This window comes from Halichoerus grypus, chromosome 10 (assembly GCF_964656455.1).
Source record: "Halichoerus grypus chromosome 10, mHalGry1.hap1.1, whole genome shotgun sequence".
Classification (NCBI taxonomy): domain Eukaryota; kingdom Metazoa; phylum Chordata; class Mammalia; order Carnivora; family Phocidae; genus Halichoerus; species Halichoerus grypus.
In genome coordinates, this window is record NC_135721.1 from 74,490,650 (window position 1) to 74,511,130 (window position 20,481).

Sequence of the window (20,481 nt, forward strand, 5' to 3'; positions counted from 1 at the left end):
GGAGAGGGAGAAGCAGGCTACCTGCTGAGCAGGGAGCCCGACTTGGGGCTCAATCTCAGGACCCTGGGATCCTGACCTGAGCCAAAGGCAGACGCTTAACCAACTGAGCTACCCAGGCGCCCCTATTTTGTGTTTTTTTTTTTTTTTAATTGAAGAGTTTACTAGCATAGAAGAATACTGTGAATTTCTCTGTGAATTGCAAGTAAATAGTTTACTCAGCTATAACGCTGTTTCTAAACAGAGGGTTCATGTTAAATAAGTAGATTATACAAATGTACATTAATAAAGCTCTTATTTAAATAGGACGTCTTGGGACACTTGGGTGGCTCAGTTGGTTAAATGTTTGCCTTCAGCTCGGGTCATGATTCCAGGGTCCTGGGATCGAGTCCCGCATCGGCTCCTTGCTCAGCAGGGAGCCTTCTTCTCCCTCTGTTTGCTGCTCCCCCTTGTTTGTGCTCTCTCTCTACTTCTCTCTCTCTCTGACAAATAAATAAATAAAATCTTAAAAAAAAAAAAATAGGACGTCTTTCTCTACCAAAAATGTACTTTTGGGGGGGGCAGAAATTTTACTATGACTATAGCTAGATCATCTTTGCTATTTCTATAAAGAGCAGAGTTCCTTTGTCTATCAGATTTATGTTTTAACTGACTGTCACACCCCTGCCTTTTACTCTTCCCATATAGCCAGTTCTAAAACCTAGTTGGTTGGTTTAGGTCTAGTAATTTCCAGCAAGTATTTCTTGGGGATTCATGTGCTTAATTTTGTGCTGGTAAATATTCACTTTGGAGTTGTATTATAAATAAGGACAGATAAGGATTTTTATTTAAAAAAAAGAGAGAGAGAGGTCAGATGTAGGAAGAGTGTTAAAAACTGTTCTGTCCAAGATGGTAAAAAATGCCCCGAGAAAGAGAACTAATAATGGGAGAAAATTAGGAGGCCATGGGTAGTTCTGGTAGAAATGGGGATAAGGAGGGGACAGTGCCATGGAAGATGGCACTTGTCCACTCTAGTTGCTTCAGGGCTGGGCTCAAAAGGAGACCCTGATACGTGACAGGAAGAGGTTTGCATTTGGGGTAAACTGTTCATGTACAGGCTTTCAAATTCAAGTCATTTAAAAACTCCATGAGATATTTCAAGCATACAAAAATAATTTAAATATAGATATAGGATTTAAATAGTAATAGTATAAAAATGTCACAAATTTTATTCCCAAGCTAGGTTATAACACCCAACTTAAGAAGTATAATAACACCCATACCTTTAAAGCTTCTCTTCTATCCTAGCTCCCTCCCCCTGCCATATAATTACTCTCATATGGTTTATGTCAGTCTTTCATCTTATTTTTACCAAGATTTTACCACCCATGTATATATCATTAAACAATATATTACTTTCTTTTACATGATTTTGAATTTTATATAAATAGTACCATATGTATTCTACGAATTTACTGCATTTTATTAATACCTTCTCCTGTTGAGGGACTTCTTTTTTCTAAATAAATAATGCTGATGTGAACATTCTTGTATATATCTCTTCTAATGGACGTGTCCAAGAGTTTTGGTAAACAAAAAAGTAGGATAGCCTAGTCATAAAGTATGTGCATCTTCAACTTAACTAGATGATGCCAAATTATAAATTTTGAGAGTTGTGGTGTATTACATCATCACTATAACTTGCTATTGTCAGATTTTAAAGGTTTACAGAATATGAAGTGGCTATCTTGTGGTTTCATCTTGCATTTTTCTTGTTGTTAATGTAATCGAGCATCTTTTTACATGTTTATAAGCAATTCACTTCTCCCCTTCTGTGAAATGCCTGTTCATGTTCTTTGTTTAGTTTTCTGTAGGGCTGTTTGTCTTTTTCCTATTGATTTTTAGGACTTCTTTGTATATTTTAAATGTTAATAATTTACTGGTTATGTTGCACAGTTCTAAAATTTAAACTATAACTCTTGAGTGGTGAGAGGTGACATCGACTATGCTGGGATAACTGGATAGTTACCTGCAAAAGAATGAAGTTGAACCCACTTCTTCATACCATATACAAAAATTAGTTTAAAATGGATCAAAGACCTAAATGCAAAAGCTAAAAACAATAAAACTCTTAGAAGAAAACATGAGTGTAAATCTTTGTGATCTTAGATTAGGTAGTGGTTTCTTAGATCTGACACCCACAGCACAAGCAAAGAAAAAATAGATAAATTGGACTTAATGAAAATTTGAAACATGTGTGTCAAGGATGTCATTAAGAAAGTGAAAAGACAACCTGTAGAATGGGAAACATATTTGCGACTCCTTTATCTGATAAGGGACTTATATCTAGAATATATAAAGAATTTTTACAACTCCCGAGTAAAAGGATATAACCAAATTTAAAAATGGACAAAGAATCTGAATAGACATTTCTCCTAAAAGATAAATGTGAAAAATAATCACATGAAAAGATGCTTAGCATATTAGCCAGTAGGGAAATGCAAATCCAAATTACAATGAGGAAGCACTTCACACCCAGTAGGGTGGCTATAAACAAGAAAATAGATAATAACCGGTGTTGAGGGGATGTGGAAAAAGCAAAGCCCTCACACACTGCTGGCAGGAATGTAAAACGGTGCAGCTACACTGGAAAACAGTCTGGCAGTTACCTGGAAAGTTAAACATGGCGTTACCATATGATCCTACAGTTCCACACTCAGGCTGCTGTAACAAGATACCATCACCTGGGCAGCTTAAACAACAAACATCTCTCTCTCACAGTTCTGGAGGCTGGGAAGTTCCAGATTAAGGTGGGAGCAATTTCAGTTCCTGGTGAGAACCCTTTCCCTGGCTTCAGGTAGCACCCTTCTTGCTCTGCTCACATGGAGGAGAGGAAGCCAGTTCTGGTCTCTCCTCCTCTTCTTATAAGGACTCTAATCCTATCGTTGGGCGGGGGGAGTCCCACTCTCACAACCTCATCTAAACCTAATTTCTTCCTAAAGACTCCATTTTCAAATATGGGGCTTGGGGCTTCAAATAGGAATTTTGGGAAGGACATGAACATTTAGTCTATACTGGGCATATATTAAGAGAAATGAAAAGTATGTCCAAACAAAAACTTATATGTGAATGTTTACAGCAGAATTATACTTAATAGCCAAAACATGGAAATAACTCCCATGTCCATTAACTGATAAATGGATAAATAAAATGTGGTATGTTCATACAGTGGACTGTTATTCAGCCATAAAAAGGAATGAAATAGTGATGCATGCTACAACATGGATGAACTTTGAAAACACTGTGCTAAGTGAAAGAAGCCACGAATTTTATGATTCTGTTTATGTATGTCCAGAATAGGCAAATCTATAGAAAATAGATGTTTTTGCTTAGGGCTGGGGAAGGTGAGAGGTACAGGGAGGGGAGTGACTGATAATGGGTAAGGGTTTTTTGGGGGGGGTGGATTAAAATGTTCTAAAATTCACTGTAGTGATGATTGCATATATCTATGTAGTGATGATTGCATATATCTATGAATATGCTAAAAACCATTGACTTATATACTTTAAATGTATAAATTGTGTGGTATGTGAACTATATCTCAATAAAGCCATTATTTAAAAAAACCACAAAACAACAACTGTTCAAATAGCACATGGCACATGGGCCTGGGGTCTGATTCCCCAGATAGAGGATGTCTAGGAGCAACGATTCAGAATGAATGCCATAGGGAAATGCAAATCCAAATTACACAAACAAGAGAGATAAAAGCCTGGGGTAAGGTAAGTGTATAGCAGGCTGGATAACTTTGAAAAATCTCTTTTTTAATATAAAACCTCTAACAAAGTTTAGTTGAGTTGGATGTTTTTTTGTGGGGACTGCTTAGCTATTCACAAATTTATAAATGTGTTTTTAAGCTGGCATTACTTTGGTTTTTTGTTTGCTTTTTCTAGTTATCAAATGCTTGTTGGAAAATCTTGAGGAAGAAGTATCTCAGGCTGAAAATTCTCTCCTTCAGGCAGCAGCATCATTTCCACTGTATGGGCGAGTTCACTGTATAACGGGCGCTTTGCAGAGGTTATCTCTAAAGTACGTGTACCACAGATGTCTCCTGAGCATGCGTTTCTGAGCTTTAAAGCCTTACTGCAATGTGTCCTGGGAAAGGAATATATTGCCTTAAAGATAATTAAAACTTAGATTTTAAAATGTACCTATGTACACATATTTTTATATCTTAAATATTTCATAGATCGCACAATTTTGAAGCAGATTCAACCTTTTATGTAATAATTTCCATTTAAAATTTTTGAATTTTGCTTTTAGTATAAATTTCCGTACTGTCCTTGTTGCAGCAGCCTACGGTTGGTGAGTGAATGGAGACCTGTGGTAGAGAAGCTCCTTTTGATGTCTTACAGGCTTTCTGCTGTGGTGTCTCCAGTCATTCAGAGCTCCTCCCCAGAAGGCCTCATCCCAATGGACACTGATTCAGGTCAGCAAATGAAAAAAGCTAGAATTCCTATATTTTTTGCTCATTACGCCTCTCCCCGCCAAATCATTTCTTTGGGAAGATATAGAAGCTAAGTAGGTGGGTCAAGAAGCTATTTATTATGATTAGTGACATTTCTGCCACTGTAGTAATGTCTTTAATTCTTAAAAAATAACCAAAACAAATAAATAAACCAGGTGATGAGCAAGGTACTTCCTCCTCTGGGGTAAATTGGATTTTCTAATACTGTCATTTCAGAGCATCCCCTACCAGGTAGCCGCTGGGGCTGGGAGAGTGAGCAATATAAATCAGGGAGGTGCGGTTTAGTCAGAGATGGCAGCTTATTAGGAATCGGGAATTTAATTAAAACAAAAAATGGGAGGAGATACTCAGAATGCCCCATTGAACTCATGAACTTTCATCTGCCTTTCCCCTACCAACTCCTGTGTCTTTGCAAATGGCCCTACCAAAGATCTGTTTGTGCAAGTCAAGAGCCTAGGAGTGCTTGACATCTCTCTTCTGTTCCTTACATCTTGCCTGTCCTCATGTTCTTTCAGTGGTACCCCTTAAATATCTTTCAAATCTGTTTTCTTTTTATCTGCCATCTTCTTACCTTACCCCAGGCTTTTATCTCTCTTTGTGTAATTCTAGGGCCCTCCCATTTGGTTTCCCCCCATCTACTCTTGGCTCCTTCCATTTTCTTTTTATACTGTATCCACAGCAATATTTTCTACTCATATAATTCATCATGTTATGCATAATCTCTACTTAACTCCTGTGCTCTGCCCCACCCCATTTGTTTAAAATACTTGAGTGACCTCAGACTAGGTCCTCTAATAGTTGGGCTCCTGCAACCTTGCCAGTCTTGTCTCTTTTTCTTCCCAAAGTGTTCTTCATGGAGTTGTTTTTTTTTTTTGAGGGAGAAGCAGGCTTCCCGCAGAGCAGGGAGCCCGATGTGGGGCTCGATCCCAGGACCCCGGGATCATGACCTGAGCCGAAGGCAGACGCTTAACGACTGAGCCACCCAGGCGCCCCTTCATGGAGTTGTTGTGATTTAAGAGGGATTTTATCGATATTTTCCTCCGTTGTCCTTAGCAAGTGCCTGGTAGAAATAGGTATACAATAAATATTTGTTATAATGAATAAATCAACGAATGAGCAATTCCAGAAAAGATAGGAACTAAACCCAGTGTGTGGGACACTGCAGGGGGCATATATATACCCGTACTGTAGCAGCCAGAAGGGATTGGCTGTGAACGGTATACATTTGATGTTGAAATAAAGTTTGTGAATGCATTTGAGGAGTGCAAATGAGAGGCTTGTATTAAAAACACACTGAGCATATCATAAATACCCAACTAAAGTAACTTGGTGTTTTGTGTTTGCATAGAAAATGTTAGGTTTTGTTCTTTACTAAAAATGAATTGGCAGATTGGTGATGGTTCATGAGTAAGACACAGTTATTTGTTTATTTTGGCTGGTATACCAAAATTTGATGTTTTAGTTTTCCTACTTAAACAATACGTGGGAATAAGAAACATCCAATCTTAAAGCTAGTATTTGGATCAGGCAAGTACCAGTATATTCTGGATGAGAAATCTTGAATATTTGTCACCTGTGGTGGGTGGGGCCTATAGTGTATGCTAAAATTCTGTTTGTTATTAAGTTTTAAAATGTCCATTGGTCTCAAGAACAGTCTGTGGCCCACAGACTTTTCCTTGATTTTGCCTTTTCTTTTTTCCTCGGGTTGTCTCTATTATTCCTGTTTCTGTCCTACATTATCTACCGTGCATTCTGAATTCCTTGAAAACATTTCCTCTGAAAGCCATAAAAAGGAATGGGTAAAATTTTATTCTGATCATCCTTTTTTTCTTAGTCTTTCCATGGTTTCTATTTGGAACCAGTGTTACTTTTTCATGGCTGTCAAAATTTGTTTTGGCAATATTTCATGGAAGCCACAAGTGAACATAAGATGTTGGTTGAATCATCCTGATAGCCCTTTGGGTCTTTGTATCTCCTATAAGACCTAAAATGTAATGTAAGTGTATCTAGGGACACCTGGGTGGCTCAATTGGTTGAGCATCTGCCTTCGGCTCGGGTCATGATCATGGAGTCCTGGGATCAAGTCCTGTGTCGGGCTCCTTGCTCAGCTAGGAGCCTGCTCCTTTCTCTGCCTGCCGCTCCCCCTGCTTGTGCATGTTGTCTCTCTCTCTGACAAATAAATAAATAAAATCTTTAAAAAAAATGTAAGTGTATCCAATAGGTATATAAAATACCTGTTCTTTGATTTGTTAATTGGTTTCAGGTGACTGGCTGTTGTTACTTATTTTTTTTCTTAAAGTATCTGAGCCTGCCTAGCTCTTCATTCCCTCATCATCTGTTCTTTCCCTTAGCCCATGTTACTGAACCTCTGCCATGAGCCAGGTTTCTGTTGTAGGTGCTGGTGACTCAGCAGTGAACAAAGTGTTGCATTCGTGGAGCTTACATTTCCTAATCCATTGAGTGCTTAAGGAATAAAAATGAAGTTCAATACAATACTAGGGCTGTAAATCATACTTAGAAAGCAGTATATTACCTAATGCATTTCACAGTCAAATACAAAGCCTTTATCATATTCCTGAGCTATGGAAGATTTTTTTCTTTATTTTTAAGTACAGTTGACAATACAATATTGTATTAAAGATTGTTTTTGTTGTGGTGGTTTCTTACCTCTTAAAACCAAATTACCTGAAGTTTAGTGCTCTTTTTTCACATGATTGAGCACCATATTTGAGATTCTTAGATAACACTAAGAAAAGCAATGTAAAAGAAAGAAAAGCAATGTAAATGAAATGATGGTCTTTGTCTTGCAGAGAGTTTCTGTTGTATTGTTTTGTACTGTCTTCAACCAATTTAAAATTTTGGCCATATTTTAAAAGCACGCTCAAGTGTCATGAAGACCTTAATAAGTAATTTTCACATTATCTACCCCATGAGTCCCTTCTAATAGAGCTGATTATCAAGTATTAAAAATTATAAAATTCGGGGCACCTGGGTGGCTCAGTCAGTTAAGCATAGGACTCCTGATTTTGGGTCATGTCATGATCTCAGGGTCCTGAGATCAAGCCCTGTGTGGGGCTCCCCGCTGAGCATGGAGCCTGCTTAAGATTCTCTCTCTCCCTCTCCCTCTGCTCCTTCCCCCTCCCACCCCTGCTTGGCGAGCTCTCTCTCCAAAAAAAAAAAAAATTACAAAATTGAGGGCAAATACTCCCAAGGGAAATCGCATGGGCTGCAGAACTGTGATTTATGCACTCCCTTCTCTCTCCCTCAGAGTCAGCAAGCCGCTTACAGACGATTCTGAGTGAGATTCAACCACGAGATACTAATGATTACTTCACTCAAGCCAAAATACTCAAAGAACGTGATACCTTTGATTTGGAGGACTTGAATGCCAGTGTGCCAAATATTGGTGCTTCAGCAGAGATCAAAGGTAGCATGTATAAAATCAACATTGTAGTATTGTAATTGGTGTTTCAGTGACATAATGTACAAAATGTTTTTTATATAGTAAATCAGGGTGCAGATGTTTGCAGAACATTTCTAGAAAATAAAGTCTTTGAGCTTATCAGTGATTTATTTTGGGGAATGTGTAAATGGTGCACCCCAGTGCGGTATATAAGGTGCTACAACGGAAAGCTTTGAGTGCTAACACCTGTCTTGGCAGCCAGGTGGTGCTCGGTCAACTTGGGTTTGGGCCGCAGTCGGCTTCTCCTAGTGATGTGGTTCACTGTGTGCAGTGAGAGTCCTTACAGTCAAGCAGCCTTTTAAGAGAAATCAACCTTATTACTCAGTGAAGTGTGAGCTGCTCTGTTGTATCAAGCCTCCAGAAGTTGTGTTCTACTGCTTGTTTTCTCATTAGTTGTTATTTTATCATTTTCTGTAATTCTATAAAAAGTCATCAGCAGTAATCTTAGTGACCTATTACATATTCTGCATTCTCCACTAGATGGAGATATTGTCTTATAAAAATTTCTCTGTGATTTTTTTTTTTTTAATTACACAACATAACATCTAAGTATATGCTTATTGTAATAGTTTCTAGCAATACAGAGGTAAATTTGAATTAAAAACAACTTAAAGCCTTAATTAAAATTTCAATTCAGTGTTTACATTTTACCTTAAAAAAAAAAGAGAACAACAAAAAAACGGAATTAAAGTTCTTCATTGACTCCCCATCCCACTTATTCTCTTTTGAGTGTATGTGCTTTTAGATCTATTCTATAATATTGATGTGTATGTACATTTACTCTTAGTTTAGTGGGCTTTTAAAAAACACAAGTGGGTTGCTTTGTTAATTTGCCTTTTAAATTGTCTTGGATTTTTTTTTTTAATGTTAATACTAAAATTCTAAAAGCTAGAAAAAGAGAGTAAGCATAATTGGTGTTTATTGGCTGTGGAATTTAAATATATTCTGAAAGAGAATTTATATTTTCCTTTGATTTTAAAAGTTTTATCTTGCCCCTCTACTGATATAACAGCTACCTCACCAAGATGAATAATGAAATATATTTATTATAGTCGTAATTTATGGAGGACTTAGAGGCAGAAAGAGTTTGTTTCACTAATGTCTGAAAGTTAGACTTAGTTTTTGAAATGGTATTGTGTTTTATTTTAAAATTTATTTTGAAAATAGTATATTAAAAAAATACTTAGCATGATTCTTACTTAGAGCACATGCTCAACAAATGTTACTTGTTTTATCATGAATAAATATTACAATTGGTTTGTTCAAGCAGATTGCTCTTGGGGAAATTATGAATAATCTTATTCTAAGAAACCTGGGATGTGAGTAATCAAGTGTCTAGTGTTGCAATCTTTTTTTTTTTTTTAAGGTAAAGAAAGAAAAACATGTGATGTAACTGCTCAGATGGTGCTGGTATGTTGTTGGCGAAGTATGAAGGAGGTCGCTTTACTTTTAGGCACACTGTGCCAGCTTCTTCCCATGCAGTCCATGCCAGAATCTTCCAATGGCTTACTGACAGTGGAGCAGGTAGGGGAGCTGTTTATTCCACCTGGTATAATTTCTGGTCATGTGACTCAACTCAAACAAACATGAGTTTTGAATTTTTCTTGAATAAAATCCTACAGATGTCAACTGAAGGAAATTCACGGTAGTATAGAAATTAGACCTTGCGGGCGCCTGGGGGGCTCAGTCGTTAAGCGTCTGCCTTCGGCTCAGGTCATGATCCTGGGGTCCTGGGATCGAGTCCCACATCGGGCTCCCTGCTCCGCGGGAAGCCTGCTTCTCCCTCTCCCACTCCCCCTGCTTGTGTTCCTGCTCTCACTATGTCTCTCTCTGTCAAATAAATAAATAAAATCTTTAAAAAAATAAAAAAAATAATAAAAAAAGAAATTAGACCTTGCACTACATTTCAAAACTGTGGCACTTTTAGAAATAGTTTTATTTTTCTAAGTTATAAATAACTGTAGATTTTACCTTCTAACTTCAACATTGTCATTTTAATTTTAATTTTTCCATTTAACACCTATACATTTAAATGAAATTGTTTAGTAAAACTCCACAAACCGGGGTGCCTGGGTGGCTCAGTCATTAAACGTCTGCCTTCAGCTCAGGTCATGATCCCAGGGTCCTGGGATCGAGCCCCTCATTGGGCTCCCTGCTCAGCGGGAAGCCTGCTTCTCCCTCTCCCACTCCCCCTGCTTGTGTTGCCTCTCTCGCTGTGTCTCTATCAAATAAATAAATAAAATCTTTAAAAAAAAAAAAAAAACTCCACAAACCTCTTAAATTTCGTGAAGGAAAAAAAGTAATATATTGGTTGATTATGGATCTCTTGTTTCCCACTACATTGATAATAAAGTTGTAGTCCCTTTGGTTTTTTGGCTGACTTTTATTTTAAGACCACAAAGTCCATTCGCCATCTGGGACTGTTCAAGTGACTTGAGTGCAGTGTTTACAAGAAATTAGCTTACCACAAGCATTTCATTTGGAAATATTTTAGATTTATTAGATTTCTGTTTTTAATTGATTCCCTCTTCCTTTCCATATGGTTTCAACAATCTCTTTCCCACCATTTTCCAGCAAAGATCTATAACACATACTTTCATTTTTAACCTTTTTCAAATAAAGATAATTTTTCCCCAAGGGTGTTACAACATTTAAGGACAAAACAAATATTGTAGTACGCTAAATGCTGATTATTTCTATAATAACCATGTGACTCGTTCCATGGAAATAATGCTAATATTTTTAATCTCACACTCTGTGGCCATGTGCTTGCATCTGGTTAACAGCTGGGCCTGTGATACTGCAAGGCCCTGAGATGGAGACCAGCTGAGGGGAACAGTACACTGCCGGCATCATTGTGTTCCTTATTCTCTTCCAAATCAAATAGGCGTCAGTGTTCTAGAGTTACTTGCAGTCATTGCTGGTGACCAGCTGGAGTGCCAATGCCAACATCTTTGCTGAGGAACCCAGCTATGATTAATGATTACTTCACTGATGTTCACTGTCTTACTAAGAAGTAAACATGTGCTAGAGTCTCTTCACTGTTCAACTCCTCTTTTCAAGGACAAGTTAAAACATCTAGTTTTGGGGGATTTGTTGGATAGTGCTTAAAAAAAAAAATTCAGGGAAACAGATTTTGCTTTTACTGTAGTTGAGAAAGACCTGAAAGCTTCCTGTAAAAACCATCTGGCCTTGACATCTTTTCCATAGCACCCAAATCTTTTGAATTTAATTTATGTGGGAGAACCATGTTGGAATTGAGAATTTATATAAAATAAAAGAGATGTTTGTAAAAAAACCAAAACCCCCCCAAAAAACAACAGCAACAATAACAGAGAGGCTCTTATAAAGCAAAGAACTCTTCTAATGACTGTTTTCTTGAATAAAAAATGAGTCTTGTTTTTCTGTAAAATATTAATTTCTATTCTAGTGAGATTCAGTCATTTTTCCATGTCGCTGTTCATGTGGTGATATCACATTTTTGGTTTGAGAAGAAATGAACTCCTGAATGAGCAATCAAGAATGTCTGGGGTAATGCTGTTCCAACCTGGAAACCCTGCCACTTGTGGAAGGCTTTATAATTGATCCTGGTGTCTTTAACTAGAAGAAATGCCTCAGTTTAGGAACATTTAGTCAATGAAAATCAAAGTCATCAAGAAATTAGCGTTGTTCATATTGCTAGAGGATTCCTACTTTTATTTATTTTTTATTTATTTATTTTTAAAGATTTTATTTATTTATTTGACAGAGAGAGACACAGCGAGAGAGGGAACACAAGCAGGGGGAGTGGGAGAGGGAGAAGCAGGCTTCCTGCCGAGCAGGGAGCCCGATGCGGGGCTCGATCCCAAGACTCCCAAGACCCTGGGACCATGACCTGAGCTGAAGGCAAACGCTTAACGACCGAGCCACCCAGGAGCCCCGAGGATTCCTACTTTTAAACAAAACTTTTCTCTGTGAAATTCTTCTAAATTAAAAATACAACCATGTACTTAAAACTTTTGAGAGTTAAAAATATGGACATGATAGAGAAGAAGGTAATTTCCATTGGAGTGGGTGGGCCATGCCTGAGGTCCACCTTCCTTCCAAGGACACAGTCACTATTACAACACAACATCTTTTGTGCACCTATCAGCAAAACTAAGAATTTAAGAGTCAGTACCTTAGGTGAGGGTGACCATAACAGACGTGCACAGACAGAGGCAGCGAAGTGACTTGTAGGCAGGAGTCACTTTGGGGGAGAATCTGGGACTTGGATTTCTTATTCTCAAGAGTAATAATAACAATGGTGCTCTGCTTTTCTCTTAATGGATGAAGGAGGCCGTTCCATACAACCTAAAATATTGACACTCAACGCAGTGTTTCTTTTACTCTCCATTTGCCCTTTACTCTTGAAAAAGCAGGATGATTCTAATTTAAAATTTGATGTCTCAAATGCAGACAACAGGGAGGATTTCTTTTGTAGCCCGGTGCCTTTAATCCCATCCTAGTTTTAGGGCCATTTGTTGAAGGGGTGACCCCTGAAATCCTGCATACATGAGGGTGGTTTCTAACCAGCTGGCAGGCAGTGAGATCATTTTGAAGATTACAATTTGCTGCGGAATGAGAAGGACTGGTTCCTGTTTGTGACTGAGTATTCAGTGCTGTATTCACAGACTATTAGAGCTGGAAGGGTCACAGGGATGATAGGATCCAGCCCTCTTGTACAAGGGCAAACTGAAGCCCTCGGGTGTTACCTGGTTTGCCCAAGATCACAAAGCTGGCTTGTGGCAGTTGCGGGAGGGGAACCCAGTTCTCCTTTCCAGCCTGCGTTCAGACACAGCACAGTGCTGCCTTTGTTCTGAACTGCTCATTTAACTTTTCTTTAAATTTAATCTTCCCTACTTCCCCTACCCAACCAGACTTTTACAAGCAACAGGACAGTAAGGCAACTTGCTACTGAGCTTTTTAGCAAATGATTCATTTCCCTAAATCACTTCTTGCAAAGCAGTGTGTCCTCCACGGCTTCAGCAAGAGGAAAATGTGTTCATTCAGAGGCAAGTCTGACTTTCCTCCTGCAAGGTAATCACCTAATGAAAGGTTCTTTCATAATGTCCCTGTACAAGAAGCAGAGATAAAACCAACTTTGAGGGATGTAAGTCGAGACCCTTAAAGAGTGGGCAGTACGTGCAACCTTATCTCACAACTTCCTGGCTGGTGTGTGTCTAGGTTTCAAGCTGGATGTTTTGCTGATGTAGAGCTTTTGCTTGATACATTTTGTTGGTCCTCTTTCCAAGGGATATTGGATACCCAGTGCCTGCTTATTTTTTTTAAACAACTTCCTCTATCTGGAGTATCAATTCATACATTTATATATTTCCTCTAGTGTTCCTAAAAAGAAGCTTTGGGGTAGATTTTTCATACCTGCTTTCCTTTCCTAGTAATTATCGCCACAGAAATCGCCTGAACAAAAATAATTACCAACAATTAAATTAGCTATTTTTAAAAATTCCTACTGTAGATTCTGTTGTAATTTTTAGGATGTACATGGCTAAATGGGTTTACACATTTTTCTCAGTGCCTTTTGTTACTGTGTTAGGTTTTCTGTAATGGACAACAGGGGATATATGTTTATTAGCATCTGTCAGTCTTAAAGAAATTGCCTTTTGTGTTTTGCCAGAGTTTATTTTTTTAGAAATTATGAGTAAGTATTCATTGAATTGTACTGAATGCAGGTTACCATTTTTAAGCTATGAAATGGAATTAAACATATCTTTTAGTCACCTGTTTATTGACTGCCATACTACAAGGGTGTTGTGGGAACATAAAGAAATGTAATATGTGGTTCTCTGACCTCGAAGGGCTTAGAAATGTAATAAGGGATGCAAGACAAATTCATTTTTAAAAGTTAGAGTAAAGGACACCAGTTAAAAGGGCACATGATTAAGAATTTGCTAGAAAGCAAAGAGTAAACTGCTGGTAAGAAGATGTCTAAATACCAGAAAACTATTTTTTTAAAAGATTTTATTTACTTGAGAGAGAGAGAGAGAGAGAGTGCACACGCGCGCACAAGCATGAGCGGGAGGGGGGTAGGGAGGAAGAGGGAGAAGCAGACCCCCCATTGAGCAGGGAGCCCAATGTGGGGCTCGATCCCAGGACCCTGGGATCATGACCTGAGCCGAAGGCAGATGCTTAACCGACTGAGCCACCCAGGGCCCCTAAATACCAGAAAACTCTTATCTTTGTTGTTATTATGTAGGGGAGCAATGTTTGGGCTTTGAAGAATCCCCACTGTTAGTAAGAAATCCCTATAGTAGAGAATATACAGTTTAAAACATTAATTATCTTACTGTCATCTAAACTTTTATAAACTGTTCTATTTAACCAAAGTGGAATTAATGACATTCCTAAGGTTATACGAAGTAGCTGTGTCCTAAAGTCAAAATTAAAATTAAGGGATTAAGTCTCAATACTTGATGATACAAAATAAAAACAAAAACAGACATTTACTGTTTGCTAGTCTGCCAGGTGCTCTGCTACATGCTTGTATGTGTAATCTGACTTATTTCTCAGAATAATCCTATGAAGTAGGTTCTAGTTTTAGTCCCATTTCACAGGTGAAGGAACTGGCTTAATTAGCTTATATTAATAAGGAGGCTGAGTAGGGTTCCTGAACTCAGCCCTCCCGGCTCCAGAGTATCACAGCTTAACCACTGCATATGCTTTTGTAGAAACATTCCACCAATACTTTTTTTTTTTTTTTTTTAAAGATTTTATTTATTTATCTGACAGAGAGAGACACAGCGAGAGAGAGAACACAAGCAGGGGGAGTGGGAGAGGGAGAAGCAGGCTTTCCACTGAGCAGGGAGCCCGATGCGGGGCTCGATCCCAGGACCCTGGGATCATGACCTGAGCCGAAGGCAGACGCTTAACGACTGAGCCACCCAGGCGCCCCATCATTCCACCAATACTTAAATCCTCTTGGGTTTATCTACTTTAGAATTAGTGGAATTAGCCTTGATTTTTCAGCTGTATTTCTATCGATAAAGGACAAATTTTTAAAAATGTATTTAAATTTGCCCTTTGTGGGTTTTAGGCTCTAGATGAGCATTTAACTCCCCTAATTTGTCCACTGGTGAGTTATAGATGCCTAAAGACATGGCATGTAGCTATTTTCCCCTATGGAAATTTATACCCTGTAAATCTAGAAAGCATGTTAATTGGCCTGTTGAAATGGGTTTTATGAAAATTTAGAACCAGGATCTGCTAAATTTAAAAAGATAGTGACTAGAATTTAATTTTAAGAATAAAAATCAGGGGTGCCTGGGTGGCTCAGTTGTTAAGCGTCTGCCTTCGGCTCAGGTCATGATCCCGGAGTCCCGGGATCGAGCCCCACATCGGGCTCCCTGATCCGCAGGAAGCCTGCTTCTCCCTCTCCACTCCCCCTGCTTGTGTTCCCTCTCTCACTGTGTCTCTCTCTGTCAAATGAATAAATAAAAATCTTTAATTAAAAAAAAAAATAGAAATCAGTGCCCCCCCTTTTTTTTTACCTTTTTACCTTTATTCCCTTTTAAAAATCTTGAGATGTATGTTATTCATTAAGAAAATATTTTGTGGGGGCGCCTGGGTGGCTCAGTCGTTAAGCGTCTGCCTTCGGCTCAGGTCATGATCCCAGGGTCCTGGGATCGAGCCCCACATCGGGCTCCCTGCACCGCGGGGAAGCCTGCTTCTCCCTCTCCTACTCCCCCTGCTTGTGTTCCCTCTCTCGCTATGTCTCTCTCTGTCAAATAAATAAAATAAAATCTTTAAAAAAAAAAAAAGAAAATATTTTGTGAAGACATCATCCATGTTTTTGTGAACTTTAGATAGGACTTTAGTAGCATCTAATAAAAAGGCAATTGGTTCAGAGCTTTCAGAGGACTTCTGCATTTTAAAAATAAATTTAAAAATCCTGTTTCTGGGGGCACCTGGGTGACTGAGTCAGCTGAGCCTTTGGCTTGGGTCGTGATCTCAGAGTCCTGGGATCAAGTCCAGCATCGAGCTCCCTGCCTCAGCAGGGAGGCTGCTTCTCCCTCTCCCTCTGCACGCCCCCCCACTCGTGCTCGCTCGCTCTTTCTCTCAAATAAAAAAAAAATCCTTAAAAAAAATTCTATTTCTGGTTCTGACTGTTGTCATTAATTTTCTAAGTTGTTTGGGTCAGATCTGTTTCTTGTAGCCTGATTACCCTTTTCCCTGTCCAGCTGCCACACTGCCCTGCTGACTCCTCCTACCCTTGGTAATGGGGTCCATGTCCAACTTGCAACCCTGTCTTCCACTGTTTTCTAGTATGAAACCTTAAGGTCATTCAGCCAGGTCTGCTAACCTTCACTTTTATATTCTGTGTTCATTCATATAGAAAGATCCAGTAGTGGTCTGGGAGGTAGCAGGGACTTAATAAATGCTCATTCCTTCTAGCCACCCAGCCTCTTCCCGTGTTCATTACCCTCTTCCATTTTGGTCCACCCAAGTATATCCAGTTCAAGGTCTAAACATGAAGCTTCTTGTAATAATTTATTCTAGGGCAGAAGGATCTTTCATTTCTTGGAGCTGTTAGGCATCTGATGGGTACCATTCAGCATATTGGTTTTGTCTGAACTGAAAGCCTCTTGAGGACAGATGTCCTGTTTTGTTCCTCCCTGTCTACCCTAGCACTAAGCTGCTAAGCATTTGGCTGGGTGCTAAAGAAATATTTACTGATTGTCAGACACTGTATACTCTCTTCAAAGGCAAGAATTCATAGTATTACCTAGGTGAGTTTGTTGGGAGATTATGTTCAGAATGAAATGAGGGAAAACTGTCTACTTCTTACTTGTATCCTTAGAACCTCATTCTGTTTCCTGAGGCCAGGATTACCTAAAATTGAGGTCCATCCTTGAGAAGACCCATGTACTGGTCACACTTCTGAGATCTTTGATTTTATTATGTTTTTTGGTTTAGGTTCCTTTAAACAGGATAAAGGAAGCTGAACATCAAATCTTTGCTTAAGAACTAGATGGTGAACTGTTTTAAGTTCACAGAGAAGCACTTTAACAGTTAACATTTGTGTTTTCCTGAAGTATGTTTTACTATCTGTAACATTTTAGAAAAAAAAAATTAAGGAAGTTAGACCCCATCTTTATGACTTGCTGTTTTTATTTTCTGTGGCTTAAAATACCTATTCTTAGAAATCTTCTTTTATTTCTCTAATAATAGAAATGATACCCATAACAAGTTAGCTGAGTGAAGTTCTGGTCCCCATTTTGTAGGATTATTGAGTTTTAGGTCTATCTTGGGGGTTAAATTCAGATTAAAGGCTTGATAATTCTGGTCAAAATACGCTCTGAAATTACTGTATTGAAGAGAAAATGATAAAGCTTACCCTGACGGTGGTTTTGATAGCTAGTTGTATGTGACTCAAAAAATATTAAAAATTAGGAGTATCGTAAGATCTTTACCTGAAAACTTTAGCTGAAGAACATGACGTGTCACTCTTGGGTTATTAAAGTGTTAGAATTTTAAAAATCCTATTATATACTGCTTTTCTGGTTCTTTGTTGTTTTATATCTGTTTTATGTCTGTTTCTTATTTCTCTAAGTGTATCACTTGTTACCTCTCTATAATCAGATATATTTTGAGTATGGAGTACGTCTTTACTTTTCCTCTATTTGGAAACCCAGAACTGAATGGGATTATAGATTATGGGCCTGTTCTGCACTTTTAGTTTTATTAACTTATTTTAATATACAATCTTTGAGGCAAGTACTATTGTTATACCCAGTTTATAGATGAGGAGACTGAGACACTTGCTCACGGTCAAACGTTTACACCTTGTACTGTTTATTATCTCTCGTGTGCAGGGCACTAACCTAGTCACTGTGCTGAGGTAGAAGGTGTTTTAGGTAAGCATATCTGAGCTATCTTGGAATAGCTTGCCTTTCCACCGTACTGTGACCTGCTGGGGAGACTTGGATCAAGAGAGCCAATTACAGCTTTGGTCCTGAGCTTTATACAAAATTTGGATTTTCTAAAGTCAATAACCACCAAATCTTCCTGGTATAAAAGTACAGTTAGCCCAGTTTACCAGTTAATTCTGTACAAAACCTCATCAACAACTAATTGTTAGTCTTGCCTTCCTTAAAATATATTATCATATTTGTTATTTGTCTAAACTTGCATGCAGAAAGGCAATATGTAGGAAAGTGATCAGGTAGCATTGTGGAAAATTCCATGGTTCTGACTCAGCGTGAAGCCTGTCAATTTTCAATTTTCAGGACTCCCTTTGCACAAGTCTTGCATTGCCACTAATTGTTTATCTCTAAACAGTAATTATTGGAGTTACTGTCCAGTGGACTGGAGTTTCAGTTTGGGAAGGTGAAAAAGTTCTGTAGATGGGTGGTGCTGATGGTTACACAACAATATGAATAGACGGAGTGCCACGGAACTGTATACATTAAAAACAGTACATTTTAGGGGCTCCTGGGTGGCTCAGTCGGTTAAGCGTCTGCCCTTGGCTCAGGTCATAATCCCAGGGTCCTGGGATCGAGTCCTATGTTGGGCTCCCTGCTCAGCGGGGCGTCTGCTTCTCCTTCTCCCTCTGCCCCTCCCTGACTTGTGCTCTCTCTCTCTCTCTCAAATAAATAAATAAAATCTTTTTAAAAAATGTTAAATTTATTTTATGTATATTTTAACCACAGTAGAAAAAAGATTTTTGAACCGAAAAAGCTAATTATTTCACCCAGGCTTAGGCATGTAAGGCTTGTCACTTTGTGTGACTTGCTGTTGGTGTTGAGTGGTACAAGCTAACAGAGAACACAGCGAGGTTTGTGAAGCTGGTGTAGGGAGGCAGTTCTAGTCTAGCAGTTACAGATGATGACTGGAGCCAGACTGCCTGCGTTTATGTCCTGGCTCTGCTACTAACTTGCTGTGTGACCTTGAATAAGTTACTTGGCCTTTCTGGGCCTCGTCCCTATTGAAAAGTAGAGATGATAATAGAACTTATTTCATGGAATTTACCGTGAGGATTAAATGTGATATTACAAAAACACTTAAAATACTACCTGTCACAAAGTCAGTGCTAAACGGATAAAGATCTAGTTCTGAGTTCTCAATGGTATTACTGACATAAATGTATCTGTAACTGTAGGTAAGCATAAATCACACATTTATTTTTTATTTTGTTTTAAAGGTAAAAGAAATAGGAGATTACTTTAAACAACACCTCTTACAGTCCAGGCACAGAGGAGCGTTTGAACTGGCTTACACTGGCTTTGTGAAACTTACTGAAATACTAAACAGGTAAACAAAACAAATATCCTTTTGTGTACATTTTTAAAAGACTAAATGCACAAACCATGTGCTCGAAGTAAAATTTACTTGTGTCTTTTGATGTTTAAAAGAATAAGACTTAGTTGGCTTCAAACTCTTGGAAGACATTGTTTTCTTAGGTTTCGTTGTATGAGTTACTGCAGATGATTGAGTGACATGTCCAAACCAAGTTGTTCTCCCATTGAAAGGTGATTTGAAGCAAACTCAAAGATTTTGCTAAAAATAGCTTTGAAGTTACCATTTCTTTTCATTGAATGAAATGACCGTTTTGTCTGTTTGAAAATTACTTGGCATTTGGAATAAAATAAGCCTTCCAGTTTTTTGGATTTGTGTATATTACAGAGAAACACTTAAGGATTTTGTGTTTTTCTTCATAATTTTATATTATAGAAAAATTTTAAAGAACAGTAAATGACCAAAAAGTATCAAAGATTTTTCCCCTTTACCTGGAAAAATACTTAGGTAAATTTCATATGTTTAGCCAAATGTATTTTTTTGACATTATAGGTGCTGATAATTTCATTCATTCATATAATAGATTTCCTCCAAAGAGCTTGTGAGGAAACCTTAAATTACTTAATGACTAAGTGTTCATGGCAAGTGTTCTCTAAATAAAAGGTAGTATTTTCCAGGAAAACATTTCCATTGCCTGGAAACTTTTTGAAATGAAGCAGAGTTCTGCCAGTCTGGAGCCTCAGCAAACATTTTATTTTGGGCTGGTAAGACATCTACTCCTTGAATATTTTTGAAACACTTTTTTCACACTCCTGGTAAAAACATTTATAGAACATTTTGCAGTTATGGGCTGCACAGAATATCTTTAAATGATACATTATAAAATGTTCCTGACATTAAAATGCTGATCTTGAAAATATTTTATTATCTTTTCAAGTCTCTCTTTCCAGTGTAGACATGACTTAGGGATTTTTTTTTCTCATAACACAACACACTTTACTCCCTTCAAATCAGTTATCAAATATATATTGAACACTAGTTGTGTGCTTAGTACTGTGTTTGGATTGGAGTTTATAGTACTTCTTTATAAGACAAGGGTCCTGTTCTTAAAGAGCTTATTGTTTAGTGTAGGAAATAAGCAGGGATGAAATTCAAAATATTTAACAGATGGTATGTCATGAGTACTGACTGGTCAGAACAGACACTGGCTGTAAGTGCTCAACATGGCTGTATGTATGGA

The 20,481-nt window shown here is 38.1% G+C and overlaps 1 protein-coding gene across 2 annotated transcripts in view; it reads left to right on the forward strand.

Annotated features, from left to right (window-relative positions):
- THADA (THADA armadillo repeat containing) overlaps positions 1-20,481 on the forward strand; it is a 320,063-nt gene that overhangs the window by 38,551 nt on the left and 261,031 nt on the right. For both annotated transcript variants that reach the window (XM_078056617.1, XM_078056616.1), the window contains 5 exons: positions 3,930-4,065; positions 4,329-4,465; positions 7,773-7,931; positions 9,334-9,491; positions 19,147-19,256. In XM_078056617.1, coding sequence (XP_077912743.1) covers positions 3,930-4,065; positions 4,329-4,465; positions 7,773-7,931; positions 9,334-9,491; positions 19,147-19,256 — 700 coding nt within the window. The remainder of the gene's footprint in view (positions 1-3,929; positions 4,066-4,328; positions 4,466-7,772; positions 7,932-9,333; positions 9,492-19,146; positions 19,257-20,481) is intronic.